Below are 18,461 nucleotides of genomic sequence, written 5' to 3'. Positions count from 1 at the left end.
GTTCACAAAAAGGATCTAACTTGTCTCAGGTTTCCAAACCCATTTAATAACTTGCATATTTCTTTTTTAACTCTCTTTTGCTCTTTACTAATACAATTAAGCATGCTTAGGAAATAGTTTATCCCAAACACCAATTTCACTTACATTATCATGTTTAAAAAAACACAACATCTTCAATTCCCGGAAGACCCTTTTGCAAGAGACCAGATTCTGGAAGACGTTGGGCATCTTTTTGAGTGCTACTCTCTTTCCATCTCTTGGATCTGTTACTGACCTAAAGAAGCAATATTTGGAGGAGAGGGAAAAAAAGACAAAGAAATCAATTCCAAACCTTGTTCTTTAATGTTTCAGAGCATGACAAATATCTTTATCTTAAAAACTCAACATTAAATCCACTTAATAATGCTAAAGGTGCCAGTGAGAAAGAAGATTTTTAAAAAATACACATCTATAATCAAAGGGAATGTTTAGCCCACACAACTGATTTGCCATGCTTTTTCCTTTATTTATTTTTAGAAAAGCAAGCAAGAATTTATTGACAGCAGCAAAAACACACTTAGGACAGTGAAACAGGAAGGGCATAGCAGAAGCAGCAGAAGAGCCTAGACTGGGTGCTTTGGCTCACTGGGAAGTCAGAGAAAAGGAGCCCTTGGAGACGGGTTCGACAGGTTCAGCAGACAGAGCTGCCACTGTCCACTGCTCCCCTGGTTGCAAGCCTTGTGGGGCTCTTGAAGTTTAGGAGATATGTGCTTGTGGGGAAAGGAGAGGGGAAAGGAAATGGCACTGGCATTCTCCCTGGAGGGAGAGTGCCACTTGTTCCTTATTTTTAATCCCTGTCCAAATTTTTATAAACAGTTACTCTTTCTGAGATGTTACTTAGCAATACATCTGCAATGAAAGGACTATTAGTGGCAAAGCCATTTTAAAGATGGGAGGAAAAAGGTATAGAACATTAACATAATTGAGGTCAAATTAGTTTTATATGCTTTATTTTCAGAACCAAATTCAATATGGAAGAGATGGTCATTCAGATGTTATTACATTTAGTTTAACATATCTTTTAGTTTCTCATATAAACGAACAGCTTTTAGTAATAAGGACTTCAAAATTTCAGTACCACCAGTAGTTGAATTGTCCCCTCATCAGAAGACTAAGTGCCAGCTTATGGCTGTAGCTTCTAGGTTATGATAGGTCTTTTCTTTTGTTTCTCAGCTCTTGCTGTGATAGCTGCTTCCTATAATTACTATCTCTTTACTAGCTCAGAGTCCCCCTTTTTACTCAGTTAGCCTTCTAACACCTGTAAAACCAATTCCCTGTAATTCCTTTCCTATGTTTAAAATACTGTGTGGTTTCCATTTTTTCTGACTGGACATAATTGATACAAATAGTTGTGTTGTGTTTTTTTTTAATCAATAAATTTGGTAAATATGGCCAATTGGCCATTTGGCAAATTGATTTTCCATAAATTAACATAAAGTTTTTACTTCCCTTCCACCCATCATCTGTGAATGTTTGTCCTTGTATAATTCACTAGAGGCCCGATGCACAAAATTTGTGCAAGAGTAGGCCTTCCTTCCACAGGCTGCAGGCATCGGCTTCCCTCTGGCTGCCGACAGGCACCCAGGACCCAGTCTTCCCTCACAGCCCTGGCTTCGTCCAGAAGGATGTCTGGTCTAAGTAGCATATTATGCTTTTATTATTATAGATTCCTGTCAGGTTTATTTTGCTAATCATTTCCAGCTACATTATCTTTCAGTTCCCGTTTCAGTCATCCAATGCTTTGGGTATCTCTCCCAGATTTGTGTCATTTAAAAATCTGACCTGTAGCCCCTGGTCAGGTAGCTTAGTTGGTTAGACCATTGTGCTAATTACACCAAGATTATGGGTTCAATCCCTGGTCAGGGCACATATAAGAATCAATCAATGGCCCTTGCTGGTTTGGCTTAGTGGATAGAGTGTCGGCCTGCAGAATGAAGGGTCCCGGGTTTGATTCCGGTCAAGGGCACATGCCTGGGTTGTGTCTCAATCCCCAATGGGGGAGGGGTATATGTGCAGGAGGCAGCTGATCAATGATTCTCTCTTATCATTGATATTTCTGTCTCTCTCTCCTTTCCCTTCAATAAAAATATATTTTAAAAAAGGAAAGAAAAAAAGAATCAACCAATGAATGCATAAATAAGTGGAACAACAAATTGATGTCTCTCTCTCTTAAATCAATAAATGAAAGTTAAAAAAAAATCGGACCTGTATGTCACCAATGCCTTTACCTAAACTATTAAAATTTAGGATAGAATTGAGAATAGATCTGTGCAACAGATACAACACTAGAAACCATGAGATTTACATCTAATCATTAATCTTGGGTATGGTTATTGAATTATTTAATTAACTACAGTCACTATTTCTCCATTTTCCTTGTACACAAGGAAATCAGACATTCATCAAATTGCTTTCCTGAAAATAAAGGTATCCTGTTATCTACCTATCTAAAAACCATACCAAACTTCTTTATGAATACCATAGTATCTTCGTGACCACTACTTCCTTTCCCAAATGCTCACAAAACTCTTAAATGATGCCCTCTAGTATTTTTAAATAGCATAAAGATTCTTCTTTCTTCTATTGATTGAATATTTGGTAAAACAATGAAATATTACTATTTTTAACTCTTTAATAGCTTGAAAAGTAATCCCACTAGGCTAAGAAACCCAACATTCTTTTTTTTTTTTGAGTCACCAATGAAGATTCTTTCTTTTTTTTTTTTTAATTCTTTATTGTCGGAAGTATTACATATGTCCCTGTTTTCCCCCCATTAACCCCCTCCAGCCTGCCCCCGCCCCCCATAAGACCTAACATTCGTGACAGTTTCTTAAAAAATACCAACCAAACAAAATGAAATGGAACCCAATGTATGGGAGAACATATTCGCCAGTCTGATAAGGGGTTCATCTCCAAAATATATAAAGAACTTATACAACTCAGCACCAGGAAGACAAACAATCCAATTAAAAATGGGCAAAGGACTTAAATAGATACTTATCCAAAAACATACAGATGACCAATAGACATATGAAGAGATGCTCATGTCACTAATTATCAGGGAGATGCAAATTAAAACCACTATGAGGTATCACCTCACACCTGCCAGAATGGCTATCATCAATAAAACAACAGACAAGTGCTGGCGAGGATATGGAGAAGAGGGAACCCTAGTGCACAGTTGGTGGGAATGCAGACTGGTGCAGTTACTGTGGAAAACAGTATGGAGCTTCCTTAAAAAAATAAATATGGAACTGCCTTTTGACCCAGCAATCCCACTTCTGGGTATATATACTAAGAATCCCAAAACACCAATCAGAAAGAATATATGTACCCTTAAGTTCATAGCAGCGTTATTTATAATAACCAAGATCTGGAAACAGCCCAAGTGCCCATCAGTAGATGAGTGGATAAAAAAGCTGTGGTACAGCCCTCAAAGGTTAGAGCGTCAGCCCAGTGAAAGGTTGAGGGTTCAATTCCCAGTCAAGGGCATGTACCTGGGTTGCAGGTTTGATCCTGGGCCTGGATGGGGCATCTGCAGGAGGCAACCAATCGCCATGTCTCTTTCACATAGATGTTTCTCTTTCTCGGTCTCTCCTCTCTCTCAATTCCCCACCGTCCCTCCCACACTCTTTAAAAATCAATGGAAAAAATATCCTTGGGTGAGAATTAAAAAAAAATTTATTCACAAAATACTATGAGTATGTAAAAGAGAAGGAACTTTTACCCTCTGTGACAGCATGAAAAGACCTGGCGATTATTATGCTAAGTAAAATAAGCCCATCAGAGAAAGACAAATACCAAATGATCTCACTTGGAATCTAATGAACCACATAAACTGACGAACAAAACAGAACCAGAGGCATGGATATATGGAAACAGACTGATAAATGTCAGAGGGGGAGGGGGTGGGGGGACTGAATAAAGGATTAGCTAAAGAACATATATGCATAGCCCATGGACACAGACAATAGTGTGGTGAGGGCCAAGGTGTGGGGGGGGATTTGGTGGAGGTGGACAAAGTGGGGAGGGAATGGGGGACATCTGCAATAGAGTCAACAATAAAAAAATCCATATAAACTACAAAAGTAAAATAGGAAGGAAAGTGAATCTATTTAAACCAGACTATTAAAAATATTTTTTTTTCTGTTTAAATATATCTCTGTAGGTAGAAGCTAGAAGAGAAAAAATGTCAATGAAATGGCAAGGAAGGAAAGTTTTGGATCACGCATTGCATTTAATTGCCAATGTCTCTTGAATCTTCTTTAGTCTAAGACAGATTACTTAGCACTTCTTTGTCTTTCATGATATTGCCATTTTTGAAGAGTATAGGCCAGTATTTTGTAAACTGTTCCTTAACTTGGGTCTGTCTGGTGTTTTCTCATGATTAGTACAGGTTATGCATTTTTAACAGGAATAACACAGAAGTGGTGACTTCTCAGTGCATCACATTAGGAGACACACGATACCAATTTTCCCCATTACTGGTGATTAACTTTGATTACTTGGATGAAGTGTCTGTCAGGTTTCTCCACTGCAAAGTTACTATTTTTTCCCCTTTTAACTGTGTAAATATTCTTTTTCTGATCCAATTTGACCTACTGCTTTTAGTACCCATTAATAATTTTTGCCTAAATCAATTATTACTATGACTGCTAATTGGTACTTTAATAATTTTAATACCCGCACAATAAATATTTGCTCTTACAAGGTTAGTACTGTGCCTTGTTGTTTTAAGGTAAAATTCACAAAGCAGCCTTTTATTTTATTATTCATGCAAAAGTCAGTCATGCTTGTGGCTGGTAACAATATAACCCTAATGAATGTGAATGGCTGTGCAGTAATTTCACGCCATGTTGAGTTTGTTCTCTCTTAACTTGAGGTAGCAGATGCTTTAATTCAGCACAAATAGTACCACAGAACTCAGATAAGTGTGGAAGCCTATTACCCAGGAATTCTTTTATTTTCTTTGTTACTGAAAGGCTTCCTGTGCTTAGTTTCTCTGCTGCTGAAATACCCTGGTTATTCCAACTGCACTTGTTAGAAGTTCCAGCGGTAGAGATAAGGAACAACATTTAGGGCAAATTTCTTCATTTCAGAAAAAAAAAGAGCATTGAAACAACAACTCACTTACCAGTCACTTACTTTCTCTACTAAATACTAGATGCCCTAAATAAAACACTGTATCTGTCATTTCATCTGATTACCTTCATGGGCATTCAAGTTATACTAACAATATTTACTTTCTAAGTTTTAAATTAATGTTTGATTCTACAAACACTATATTAAAAATAAAGTTTTAAGGGTTGTGAAAATGAATCCTTCCTTACATCTGCTCAGAGTGCATCAATCCTTCTCTACACCTAGAATACAAGTTCAACTGTTTTTTTTTTAAATAAATCTTTATTCAGATTATTACAATTATTTCTCCTTTTTCCCCCCATAGCTCCCCTCCACCCATTTCCCACCCCACCTTCTGCCCTTACCTCCCCCCCACTGTCCTCATCCATAGGTGTACGATTTTTGTCCATTCTCTTCATGAACCCCCCATACCCCTTTCCCCCTGAGAATTATCAGTCCACTCTCTTTCTATGCCCCTGATTCTATTATATTCATCAGATTATTCTGTTCCTCAGGTTTTAAATTCACTTGATTTTTAGGTTCGCTTGTTGATAGATATGTATTTGTTGTTCATAATTTTTCTCTTTACTTTTTTCTTCTTCCTCTTCTTTAAGAATACCTTTCAGCATTTCATATAATACTGGTTTGGTGGTGATGAACTCCTTCAGCTTTTTCTTATCTGTGAAGCTCTTTATCTGCCCTTCAATTCTGAATGATAGCTTTGCTGGGTAGAGTAATCTTGGTTGTAGGTTCTCACTATTCATCACATTGAAAATTTCTTGCCACTCCCGTCTGGCCTGCATAGTTTCTGTTGAGAAGTCAGCTGACAGTCGTATGGGTGCTCCCTTGTAGGTAATTAACTGTTTTTCTCTTGCTGCTTTTAATATTCTCTCTTTGTCTTTTGCTCTTGGCATTTTAATTATGATGTGTCTTGGTGTGGTCCTCTTTGGATTCCTTTTGTTTGGGGTTCTGTGGGCTTCCTGGACTTGTAAGTCTATTTCTTTCACCAGGTGGGGGAAGTTTTCGGTCATTATTTCTTCAAATAGGTTTTGAGTATCTTGCTCTCTCTCTTCTTCTGGCACCCCCATAATTCTGATGTTGGTACGCTTGAAGTTGTCCCAGAGTCTTCTTACATTATCTTCAACTTTTTGGATTTTTTTTTTTTTGCTTTTTGCTTTTTCGGTTGAGTGTTTTTTGCTTCTTTGTATTTCAATTCTTTGACTTGATTCTTGTGTTCCTCTATTCTGTTTCTGGGTCTCTGTATAATATTTTTTATTTCAGTCAGTGTATGTTTAATTTCTAGTTGGTCCTTTTTCATATCTTCGAGGGTCTCGTTATATTTATCGGCCTTTTCTAGGATATTCTTAAAAAGTCTTATAACCGTGGTTTTGAATTCTATATCCAGTTGTTTGTTTTCCTCCATTTCTTTCGTTTGTGATCTGATTCTTTGACCCCGCATTTTCACTGATTCCCTGAGTTGGTAAGGTAGATATTTGTGCTAGGTTTCCAATATGGCCCAGTGGGTCTGCTTCCCCAGTTAACCTGAGGTGGACACACTTGGTGCACCCCTTTGTGGACTGTGTGTACAGCCTTGTTGTAATTAAGTCTTTATTGTTGTTGGTATCACTGGGAAGAATTGACCTCCGGGCCAGTTGGCTGTAAGGATCAGCTGTGTCTATGCTGGGAGAAGTTTGGTGCTGGAGACAGCTTTATAGGATTAGACTTGCCAAATTGCAATAGGCTCTGTGCTCAGCTTGGATGGGGTGGAGTCTCAGTCTTGGCTTCCTGTCAGCCTTGCCCTTGCGCGCATGTGCGCTTTCAGTCCTCCGCCTTCCCAGCTCGAGTCTCCGCCTGAGAGTCCAGACTCCCCCCACAAGAGCGTGGGTCCCCAGGGGCTCGCCTGGAACTGGGGCTCACTGCAGTCAGAACTGGGGCTCAGTGCTGTCAGGAGCCTCTGACTCCCTTCCACTAGGGAAAGCCTGTGGCAACCTCCGCAGCCTTTGTGCGCACTGGTACGCACGCGCGTGCGCACTTTCAGTCCTCCGCCTTCCCCGGCTCCCGAGTCTCCGCCCGAGAGTCCAGACTCCCCCCACAAGAGCGTGGGTCCCCAGGGGCTCGCCTGGAACTGGGGTTCACTGCAGTCAGAACTGGGGCTCAGTGCAGTCAGGATCCTCTGACTCCCTTCCACTAGGGAAAGCCTGTGGCAACCTCCGCAGCCTTTGTGCGCACTGGCCCGCGCGCGCCTTCAGACTTCTGCCTTTCCCAGCTCGAGTCTCCGCCCGAGAGTCCAGACTCCCCCCGTAAGAGTGTGGGTCCCCAGGGGTTCACCCGGAACTGGGGTTCAGTGCAGTCAGAACTGTGGTTCAGTGCGGTCGGAGGCTTCCTTCCCCCTTCCGTCAGAGAAAGTCAGCCAGGCTCTCAGCCGCCCTTCCTCTCTGTGCGCACAAAGCCCCTTTGCCGTACCTCCAATTCTCTGTGAGCTTTTCTTTTTCCTTCTAGTTGTAGAATTTTCACTCAGCCAGCTTTCCTGTGGTTCTGGATGGTGTCCGTTCTGTCTTTTAGTTGTAGTTTTGAAATTGTTGTGCGAGGCAGCAGTTTAGGTGTTTACCTATGCCGCCATCTTGGTTTCTCCTCAAGTTCAACTGTTTTTTAAGCAGCCAGAAGAATCCACAAGCCATTCTTCAGAGAGATACAGAGTCAGTCAAAAGAGTACAATACTGAGACCAGGAAGCTTTTTAGATCTGGTGTGGTCATTTTTGTTGTTGTTTCCAGGAAATTGTGACCATTGCCACAAATCTGCTTAAATTATTGACAGGCAGAAGGGGTTGGAATGAAACAAAGTGAAACTTATTAAGGGGATACTTTCCCAGACACCAGATCCGTGATTTTTAACTGGTGAGCTGCAAGAATTTTTAAAATATGCAATACATGACTATTTGGTCAGGAGCAATGACCTCCTTTCCCTTAGATTGTCAAATAAAAAAATGTCAACAGACAAAACACAGTAGACATCTAGTGTGAATGAATCAAAATTATACCAATTCTTGTTGTCAGATTGGCAAAAATATTATATTTTGGTGTGCCTGAGAATTTTAGCAATTAATTTATGTGTGCCATGAGATAAAAAAAGGTTGGAAATTGCCGAACTAGAATGTTACAACTTTAAATTAGTATAACTATTCAGTAAGAATCTCCAAGATAAGGTTTTTAACTATATTCAAAGCAAATAAATAACTTATAATTCGAATGCTTCCACTTGGATTAAGAAATCAGGTTCTTCTAATTCCATTCACATAAACTTGTAATCAGTAATCTTCTATTTTTTGCTAAACATACCAGGTGTGCCGGCTAATAATTCGGATTTTGTAATCCAAGAAAACACGATAATTTCAAGAGAAACATCAAAAAGTGCTTTATTCAAAGTAATGTCCATCACTAGCTACGCATTTCCCCCATCTTTCAAGTAATTTGTGGAATCTGTGCCAATAGAACTTTTCTTGTTTTGAGGCAAACCATTCAGAGACCCAATTTTCCACTTCTTCGTACGTTTTGAAGTGCTGCTCAGAAAGTGCGTGTGCCATCGATCAGAACAATTGGTAATCTGAAGGAGCAAGGTCTGGTGAATACAGCGGGTGGGTTACTACTTCCCAGGCAAGATCTTTTAACGTGTCTTTAACTGGTTTTGAAGTGTGTGGTGGTGCGTTATCATGAAGCAAAATTACTTTGCCAGGTCTTCTGGTCCATTCTGGTCATTTTATGATCAAAGCATGGTTCAAATTGATTATTTGTTGTCGGCAGTGATCAGTATTAACGGTTTCACCTGGTTTTAGAAGCTCATAATACACCACACCTTCCTGATCCCACCAAACGCAGAGCATTGTCTTCTTTCCGAAGCTATTTGGCCTTGCAGTCGATGTTGATGGTTGACCTGGATCAACCCATGATTTTGTGCCTTTGGGATTCTCAAAATAAATCCACTTTTCATCTCCAGTCACAATTTGATGCAAAAAAGACTTTCTTTTTTCGTGCCGTTGAAGCATCACTTTACTGATGACTTTTTGGTTTTCCACTTGTCTTTCGTTCAGTTGATGTGGCACCCATTTTCCTTCCTTTAAAATCTTTCCCATTGCTTGTAAACAATCGGAAATTGTTTGCTGAGCAACGTTTAACCTTTCTGCAAGTTGTTTTTGAGTTTGACACGCATCTTCACCCAATAATGCTTGTAATTGTTGGTCTTCAAACTTTTTTGGTTGACCTGGACATTTGTCTTTCACATCGAAATCATCACTTTTAAAGCGTTTAAACCAGCGTTCATAAGTATCTTGATGGAGCATGTTCACCATAAGCTTCCCAAAGTATACGATAACTTTCAGCAGCACTTTTCTTCAAAATAATGAATTAAAACTTTCCGCAAATGCTCTTTTTTTGGCACAAAATTCGACATTTTTAAGGATAAGAATATCTATGATATTAACACCTTCAGCAAATTTGACATATGAAGTTTTGAAGCTTGCTGTCAATACAACAAAAGAGCATACATATCAAATCATATATATATCAACATATGTGTAACTCCATCTATCGAAAAAAATCTGCATTATTAACTGGTACACCTGGTACAATTACTATGTTAACTGTACTAATACAGTACATATCTCAATAATAGAACCTAACTAGACTCTAAATATTTAGATTATTGCTTTCGTGTTCATTTTAAAACTCATTTCCTTAAAAGTTATATTTACTTGTATTTGATTAAATCTGCTTGAGAAAATAGCAAACTATGAGGCAAAATTTATGACAACAAAGTCTAAAAAATGTATTTTATTTGTAATTTAGTGTTTGTTATATGTTCAAGGATACTATAGATTAGGGAATAAATAATTTATTTTTTATCTCTTTTTAATCAGAATTTTAACAGGCTGTAGTTTGTGTACACTCTTGATATAATTTACAGAGCTGCATATTATTTAGGAGAACAAATCTTCTAAGCATCCCTGTGTCCACCCAAAAATACATAAAAAAATTCTCATCTTTTATATTTAATTTCTTCCATCAGTTGGGGGTTTCTGATTTTTTAAATGTTTATACAAATTTGGTATTTACTGAATTAGCTCTACACATACACTGAGTGGCCAGATTATTATTATCTCTGAACGCATAATAATCTGGCCACTCAGTGTAGACTGACCACAGAGTTGGGATTTTAAAATAAGGTTTTTCCATGTATAAGAACTGCATTGTGGGTAGTCAGAAAGAATCAGAGGACTTACTAACCAGAGGCTAGGGGCCACTATCTCCTGGTCCCTTGACATATCAAGATTTGCAAGCTTTCCCTTATACACAAGTACACTGAGTGGCCAGATTATTATGCGTTCAGAGATCATAATAATCTGGCCACTCAATGTAAGAGATTCTTTTTAAAAAAATATTTTTTTGATTGCAGAGAGGAAGGAAGAGGAAGAGAGAGGTAGCAACATCAATGAGAGAGAAAAAATAATTGATCAGCTGCCTCCTGCATGCTCCCCACTGGGGATCTAGCCGGCAACCTGGGCATATGCCCTGCCCAGGAATCGAACCATGACTTCCTGGTTCATAGATCGATGCTCAACCACTGACCCATGCTGGTCAGGCAATAGATTCTTTTCCTTTTTTAAAAAAGATACTTATAAAATGACCCCCAAATTTGTTAATCTGAAATTATAAGGAAAAAAGGCCTTATACAGTACCTAAACCAAAGCAGTGAAATAGTTCATTCTTTTCCTCATAGCCTAACACTAATGATAAGAAGAAAAACATCTACATTTAACTGAAAGAGTTAAATATGAACTTAAACATTCTCTAACGATGTGTTTAAATAATAGAAATAGCAATGATCCCAGCAGGTGATATAGTACTAGGCCATGTACTGGGCCATTCTGATCTGTACTGAGACACCTAGAGGTGCTAATAAAGGAGGAGTAAGGCTCAAACTGGTTTGGCTCAGTGGATCGAGCATCAGCCTGCGGACTGAAGGGTCCCAGGTTCGATTCCAGTCAAGGGCACATACCCGGGTTGTGGACTTGATCCCCAGTAGGGTGTGCAGGAGGCAGCTGATCAACGATTCTCTCTCTCTCCCCCTCTCCCTTCCTCTCTGAAATCAATATAAAAATATTTTTTAAAAAAGGAGGAGTAAGGTACAGGCAATGCATACAATATTAGGCTGTCATATTTATTTTCAAATACTTATTACTAGTGAGTAAGGTCTAACTTTTAAGACCTCAACTCCCCACCAATAATCATTGTTTAAATTAAAACACAGGTGAAAATCATTTTACACTAACTACTATGGCAGGGGTGGGCAAAGTTTTTGACTCGAGGGCCACAATGGGTTCTTAAACTGGACCGGAGGGCCGGAACAAAAGCATGGATGGAGTGTTTGTGTGAACTAATATAAATTCAAAGTAAAGGAGCGGAGGGGAGAGCAAGAGAACCAGATAGAACAGCCGGATCTGGCCCGCGGGCCGTAGTTTGCCCAAGGCTGTACTATGGTCTTGTGAATATTTTATTGTTCTTTAGACCACAAACTAATTAATTAGTTCCATCCTTACTGCGGACACTGGGAAGCCATACAAGTTATAGAGACTCTTTCTCCTCAGTCACTGTCAAATATCTCTGTGAGGAGTCTGACCAGCCTGCAGGAAAGTTGCCACACTGTTCTTTTCACACTATTCTAACATGTTCTCATGTTAGAGAGGGAACATGACACAGCCTACTCTGCCAAGTTTAGGAAGTTTTTATGTCCACTAGCCACAGCCCTCTCCTAGAAACAGACCTATGAATACTGTAGGGGTAGGAAAACCAGTTGCAATGAAGAACACGTTTCAGCCACAGGAAAATAATTCATAACTGCATCTCCTTGCATTTTAACACTTTCGGCAATAAGATGTTAAAGGGTAACCAAAACTGAAACAATGTGACGCAAAAATGTGCTTGCTTTTAATCCCATTGATGATTTCCTGATAAATAAAAATTAAAATATAGCTATTTTTGTTGTACATTAGAGATTTATAAATACTGAAGACACCAAATGAAAGAACAGTTTTATTCACATGGTTTATAACAATAAGGCTTTGCCAATGTCAAAAATTGTAAAGAATTTAGAAATGCGAAGTTCATATAATAATAAAAAGTTATTTTTAATTACCATAGAAAATGTTTTATCATTCAGTATTTTAATAGCTAAGCTAATATTTATTAAAATATTTAAGAAGTTAAGATTTACTGAGGAAGTAAATACTGTTAGTATAACTTGAATGCTTATTAAGGTAAGTTGAAATTATTAAATTACTTAACATAAAATATAAGTCCCAATATGCTGTTAAAAGCAAACTGTCTGATCATGCCAACCAAAATACCAGTAAAAATTCATTTTTGAAATAAAAAGTGAAATTTGGATATGGCTTGGAATTATGATTATAAATAAAATGGCCACATCTTCTAGAGATGTATACTTAATTATATATAGGTGAAAAGACATGAGATCTAAGATTTGTTTTAAAATACTTCATTAAGTATTGTTGACACAAATAAAGCAAATCTTGGTAATTATTGAATTACTAGAGGCCCGGTGCATGAATTTGTGCCCGGGTGGGGTCCGGTCGGCCCGCCCCGATGGGGGCCCAATCGGGCCGGGCCGACCAGGGGAGGGTCCATGGGCGGTTGGCTAGCCAGCCCCTGATCAGGGTGTTGGGGACCAATCGGGGGTGGGGCCGGGGCCAGGGCCGGCTGCGGGGAGGGGCCGATCGGGCCTGGATCAGGCAGTGCGCATCATAGCCACCGGTCGTTCTGGTTGTTCCACCGTGCAGGTTGCTGGGCTTTTGTATATATAGATTGGTGGGTATAATGGGCTCTAACTATTCAAAAGTAAAGGAATTGCAGGTTTGAAAATTTTCAAAATAAAATTGAAATAAAAAAATTTAAAAATACTACTTACAATAATGTCAGTACTATCCAATATTGGAGAGTAAAGCTAACAAAAGCTATGCACACAAGACTAAAAAACACACACACACACACAAAAAACCCCAAAACAACCATTAGCGAGAAATTAAAGACATAAATAAATGGGGAGACATGCCATATTCATGGATTAGAAAACTCAATATTGTAAAAATCTTCATTATCCCCAAACTAATTTATAGATTCAATGATATTCTAATCAAAATCCCAACAGGTTTCTTTTTGTGAAACTACACAAATTAGTTTGAAAGTTTTTTATAGAAATGCAAATATGCCAAAGACAGCAACGATACTCTTTAAAAAAAAAAAAAAAAAGGTGGGGAACATTGTTCTTCAGATATAAACATCCTATACAATAAAAGCCTAATATGCTAAGTGTCTGATCGTCCTTTCAACCAATCAAAGTGTAATATGCTAATGATATGCTAAGGCCGCTCAACCACTCACTATGACATGCACTGATCACCAGGGGGCAGACAGTTGACCAGTTGCTATGACGTGCACTGACCACCAGGGAGCAGATGCTCCAACCGGTAGGTTAGCTTGCTGCTGGGGTCCAGTTGATCGGGACTGAGATGGGCTGAACACGCCCTGGAGCCCTGTCGCAGTCTCTCCCTGGCTGGCCAACCTCCCACGTCCCTCCCCGGCCCCAATTGTGCACTGGTGAGGTCCCTCGGCCTGGCCTGTGCCCTCTCGCAATCCAGGACCCCTTGGGGGATGTCAGAGAGTCGGTTTTGGCCTGAGGGCAGAACGACCGGTTACTATGACATGCACTGACCATCAGGGGGCAGATGCTCAATGCAGGAGCTGCCCCCTGGTGGTCAGTGCACTCCCACAGGGGGAGCACTGCTCAGCCAGAAGCCGGGCTCATGGCTGGCGAGTGCAGCGGTGGGGGCAGGAGCCTCTCTCACCTCCTGTGGCAGTTGGACATCCCCTGAGGGCTCCTGGACTGTGAGAGGGCTCAGACTGGGCTGAGGAACCCTCCCCCAACCCCCACCAAAGTGCACGAATTTTGTGCACTGGGCCTCTAGTTTATTATAAAGCCACTTCTGTGTTACCTACTGTTCTCATCCTGTCTTTTTACATACCTACAACTTTACTTTAAATTTTAGTTACAATCAACTTTACAATTAACAACTGCCCCCATATTAAACTGATACAATTTCTTTTCTGATTGGACCCTGACAAATGCAACATTCTTTTCAATATATGGTACTGGAACAACTGGATAGCCACATGAAAAAAACAGAATGAACCTTCATTCCTACTTCACAGACAAAAATAAATTTAGATGGATTATAGAAATACTAGTAAATGTGAAAATCAAAATCACATAGCGTTGAGATGATAACATACAGAAGAATATTTTTATGATATTGGATCAGGGAAAGAATCTTCAATAGGACACAAAAAGTGTTAACCATAATGAAAAAAATTTTATATGTACATTGTTAAGATAAAAATGCAGCCTGGCCAGTGTTGCTCAGTGGTTGAATATTGACCTATGAACCAAGAGGTCACAGTTCGATTCCTGGTCAGGGCACACACCTGGGTTGCAGGCTCGATCCCCAGTAGGGCGCTGGCAGGAGGCAGCCAATCAATGATTCTCTCTCATCATTGCTGTTTCTATCTCTCTCCCTCTACCTTCCTTTCTGAGCTCAATAAAAATATTTTTTTTTAAAAAAAAAGAGTAAAAATGCAAGTCACATAGAAAATGCTTGTAGCACACACATAAGGAACAAAGGGCTTTTATCCAGATACATACAGAACTCCTACAAATCAATTTTTAAAAAGGGCTTGAATAGGCATTTTACAAAAAAAGATAATCCAAATGGCCACCAAACATATGAAAAGGATCTTAACCTGATTAGTCATTTGGGAAATAAAAATTAAAATCACAATAAGAACATATTATAAAACTACCAAAGTGACTAATATTTATAAATCTGACCATACCAAAGGTTTGTTTGGTGAAGATATAATGCAATGGAAATTCTTATAGACTGCTAGTAGGAATGTAAATTGGTACAATCACTTTGGAAAACAGGTTGGTTTTATATATTAAAATGAAGAATGTAAACACTGTGACCTAGCAATTTAACTCCTAGATATATAACTCAAAAAGAATGTACACACCTATACACTGAAACACAAACAGGAGTGTTCAAGGTAGCAATATTTGTAATAGCCTTAAAACCAGAAACAACTCAAATATCCATAAATAGTAGAATGGATAAACAAGTTGTGATACATTCATATCATGGGATATTTTACAGCAATTAAAATGAACTATCACTACAAAAAATACCATAGGTGAATCTCACAAATATAATTTTGAACAAAAGAAATGAGTCACAAATGAATAGATACTGTAAGATTTTATTTCTATAATATTAAAATATAAGCAAAGTTAAACTCTAATGTTTAGTGATGCATGTGTAGGAGATAGAAACTATTAAAAGAAAGGAAGTACACAACAACCATAAATGTTAGGATAGTGATTATCTTGAGGGTGATGAGAGATGAAAATGAGGGGAACAAAGTGAATTTCTGGGTACTGGTATGCTGTATTTCTCATATGGATAGTGGCTATAAAATTATAAACTTTGTGATGATAAATCAGTGGACATTACTGTATGTGTGTTATTATATAACTAAAAAAGTAAAGACAAACTTCCCAGTTAAAGTTGAGCATAAAAAAGCATTTTATATAACAATCTGTATAATGACTTAATATTTAAAGAGGAAGTTTCTTTCTTTTTTTCCCCGTAAAGATATCCATCTATTCCAGTCCAATGGATTTTGCCACTGGTTCATTCTGTAAAGAGGAGTATACATAATGTTTTTCTTATGTTTTGGTAGAATTCCAAAGGAATTTGCTTGCTTAGAAAAAAAAATAAATGTTTTCTTCATCATTACACAAGAATATGTTATTAAGAAGCATTCCACAGGAGAGTGCTGTCAGCAGAATTACAGACCCACTCCTAATCTAATCACAATCTCCTAGCTTCTTCCATTGTGAAGCAAAATGCTGAAGCAGCTACATTATATAGATGTGCTTCAGGTTTTTAATTACCTAGCCTTTTAAAAGTAACCAAAACCAAAAATATTGCAAATACAAAACAGGAGGCAAGACTTCCAGCTGCAGTAAACTGAAGAGGTCAGCAAATCTCCTCCCAAAACAACTTCAAAACTCGACAAAAGTGTCAAAAAGAACCATTTCAGTCCTGAAAACAACCAAAGTCAAATGAAAAAATTTAAAGTGTTTATTTATGAAAAATTGTGGAATTTGGGGTAAGAACAGGGGGAGTCAGTGGCGTTATTGCTTGGGGCTGCTCCTTACCTACCTTCCAGACCCAAACCAAACACAATGCAATAGTTTATCTGGGCTGGGCTGGTCAGGAAAACCAGCTTTACTGTCAAGGGCTGCTGATGTGATTTGAAGTGAAGGGCAAAAACTACATACCCAGTGGCACTGAGAGTAAAAGTATTAAATTCGACTGGAAAAGAACAAAGAAAGCCTATAGCTCTCCTAGCCGGAGGCTACTGACCCAGCTGGGAAGAGGGGTAGAATAATAGAAATTAAGATATTTAATAAGGAGATCCTGGAAATGAGAGCCATGGGAGGCTAGGTAAATTACACACATCCCTGGCTAAGTGGAGGCTGCATATATGCTCAAAGCTGACCAAAGAAGAGTGCCTAAGCTCTCCACATACCAAGGCTGAATGGGAGGCTTCCCACACGTGAAGAAAAGTACTGAGAGGCTCAGCAGAAAATAAAATCTGGGGCATACTTGAAAACTAGATGAGCTTCCTAACACACTAACAGATGAATCAACAAAGGGTAGATAGAAGCCTTACTGGCCCAAGGTATTTGAGAATAACCCTTAACCAATCACTGGCTGACCACTAAGCTATATAGATACAAGGAGGACCTTAAGAAAGCCAGGATAAAAATAAAAAATAATTAAAAAACAAAACAACTGAGCAGAGACTTCAGTGACTGCACCTCACAGGGGAGAAAGATTCTCAATATTAAGCCCAGTCAAGTTAATTAAATATAAGCAAACATACAAAATAATAGCAATAATGACAACCTTCGGGGTGGGAGAGGGGCTAGGAAGGAAATCAGATGGAGTAGTTACAATATATTCAGCCTCCTTCTTGGCACACATAAACTAATTACTAAAATTCTGCAGCACCAAAAAACTGCATTATATATTTTTCTGATCTGACAAAAAAAAAACTTAGGTATAATTCTGATTCATTCATACCGGACAGCTAATGTTGTGTTGGCTATTGTCATCTTTTTTATTTGACAAACTAAAGGAAGAAAGGTCACTGCCTCTGACTAAAAAAATAACAGTCAGTTATTGCATGTTTTAAAAATTCTTGTGGCATACCAGGGTGCTTCTTGCAGATCACTGGTTGAAAATCACTGCAATATATTATTAAATATATCCAGTTTTTAACAAAAAATTACAAGACATGTAAAGAAGCATGGCGTATAACACATACCAATTTTAAAAGGAAGTTTTGGGATAAATACTTTATGTATATTCATTATATGAACTGAAATGATTTAAAAATGATAATGTATAGAAAATCACCACTTTGTTCATACAAATAAAGCACACTACATAACAGAATTTAGTTGCAAATAATAAGTTCTGAATGCAAAAATATTCTAAAATCTAAATAAGTTTCAGAAATCATTCCTGTTTGAGGTATGCTTTCAATAAAATAGGCACAGTGAGGTACATAAATCATTACTTTATGTATTTCATATAGGTCCTTAAACCACAATACACACACTTTAAATGCAGGGTAAGTTTTAGAAAACAGGTTTTTGGGGAAAAATGCAATGGCAAATAATGTAATTTACTCTACCCTTGATTTTTTTAATTGTGGCAAATAGAATAAAGGAAATGAAGTAAATTACAACCAAACTTTGCAAACAATAATTTTTTTGGCTCTGGGCATGGAAGCCTGCTGGCATGATGCAGGGAGCAAAATGGCTCTAAATGAGCAGGGTGATCACAATTAGCTAACAGTGTTTACTGCACACCCACCTGGGGAAATGCGGACGGGCTCAAATGTTGCTATTAAGAGATAACAAGGGCTTTCTTCTATGGCGGATCTATGGGTAAATCACCAGATCTTCATGGCTCACTTAACAAGGGATAAGGGGAGGATCTGGCTCCCCAAACACCTGGCAGGGGTATATCTGATGACCAAGACTTTACTTTTTCCCCGAATCCATTTTTCACCAGCAAATGACACCTGCAACCCTCTGAAGA

The 18,461-nt window shown here is 38.5% G+C and overlaps 1 protein-coding gene across 1 annotated transcript in view; it reads right to left on the bottom strand.

Annotated features, from left to right (window-relative positions):
• The window catches only part of NLK (nemo like kinase), a 146,173-nt gene that overhangs the window by 73,020 nt on the left and 54,692 nt on the right, over positions 1-18,461 (bottom strand). The window contains exon 2 of the mRNA XM_080679303.1: positions 145-274. Within this exon, the coding sequence (XP_080535429.1) occupies positions 145-274 (130 nt within the window). The remainder of the gene's footprint in view (positions 1-144; positions 275-18,461) is intronic.

The sequence above is a fragment of the Plecotus auritus genome (genome assembly GCF_963455305.1).
Source record: "Plecotus auritus genome assembly, chromosome: 7".
Taxonomy (NCBI): domain Eukaryota; kingdom Metazoa; phylum Chordata; class Mammalia; order Chiroptera; family Vespertilionidae; genus Plecotus; species Plecotus auritus.
This window is presented reverse-complemented; position numbering and strand designations above follow the sequence as displayed.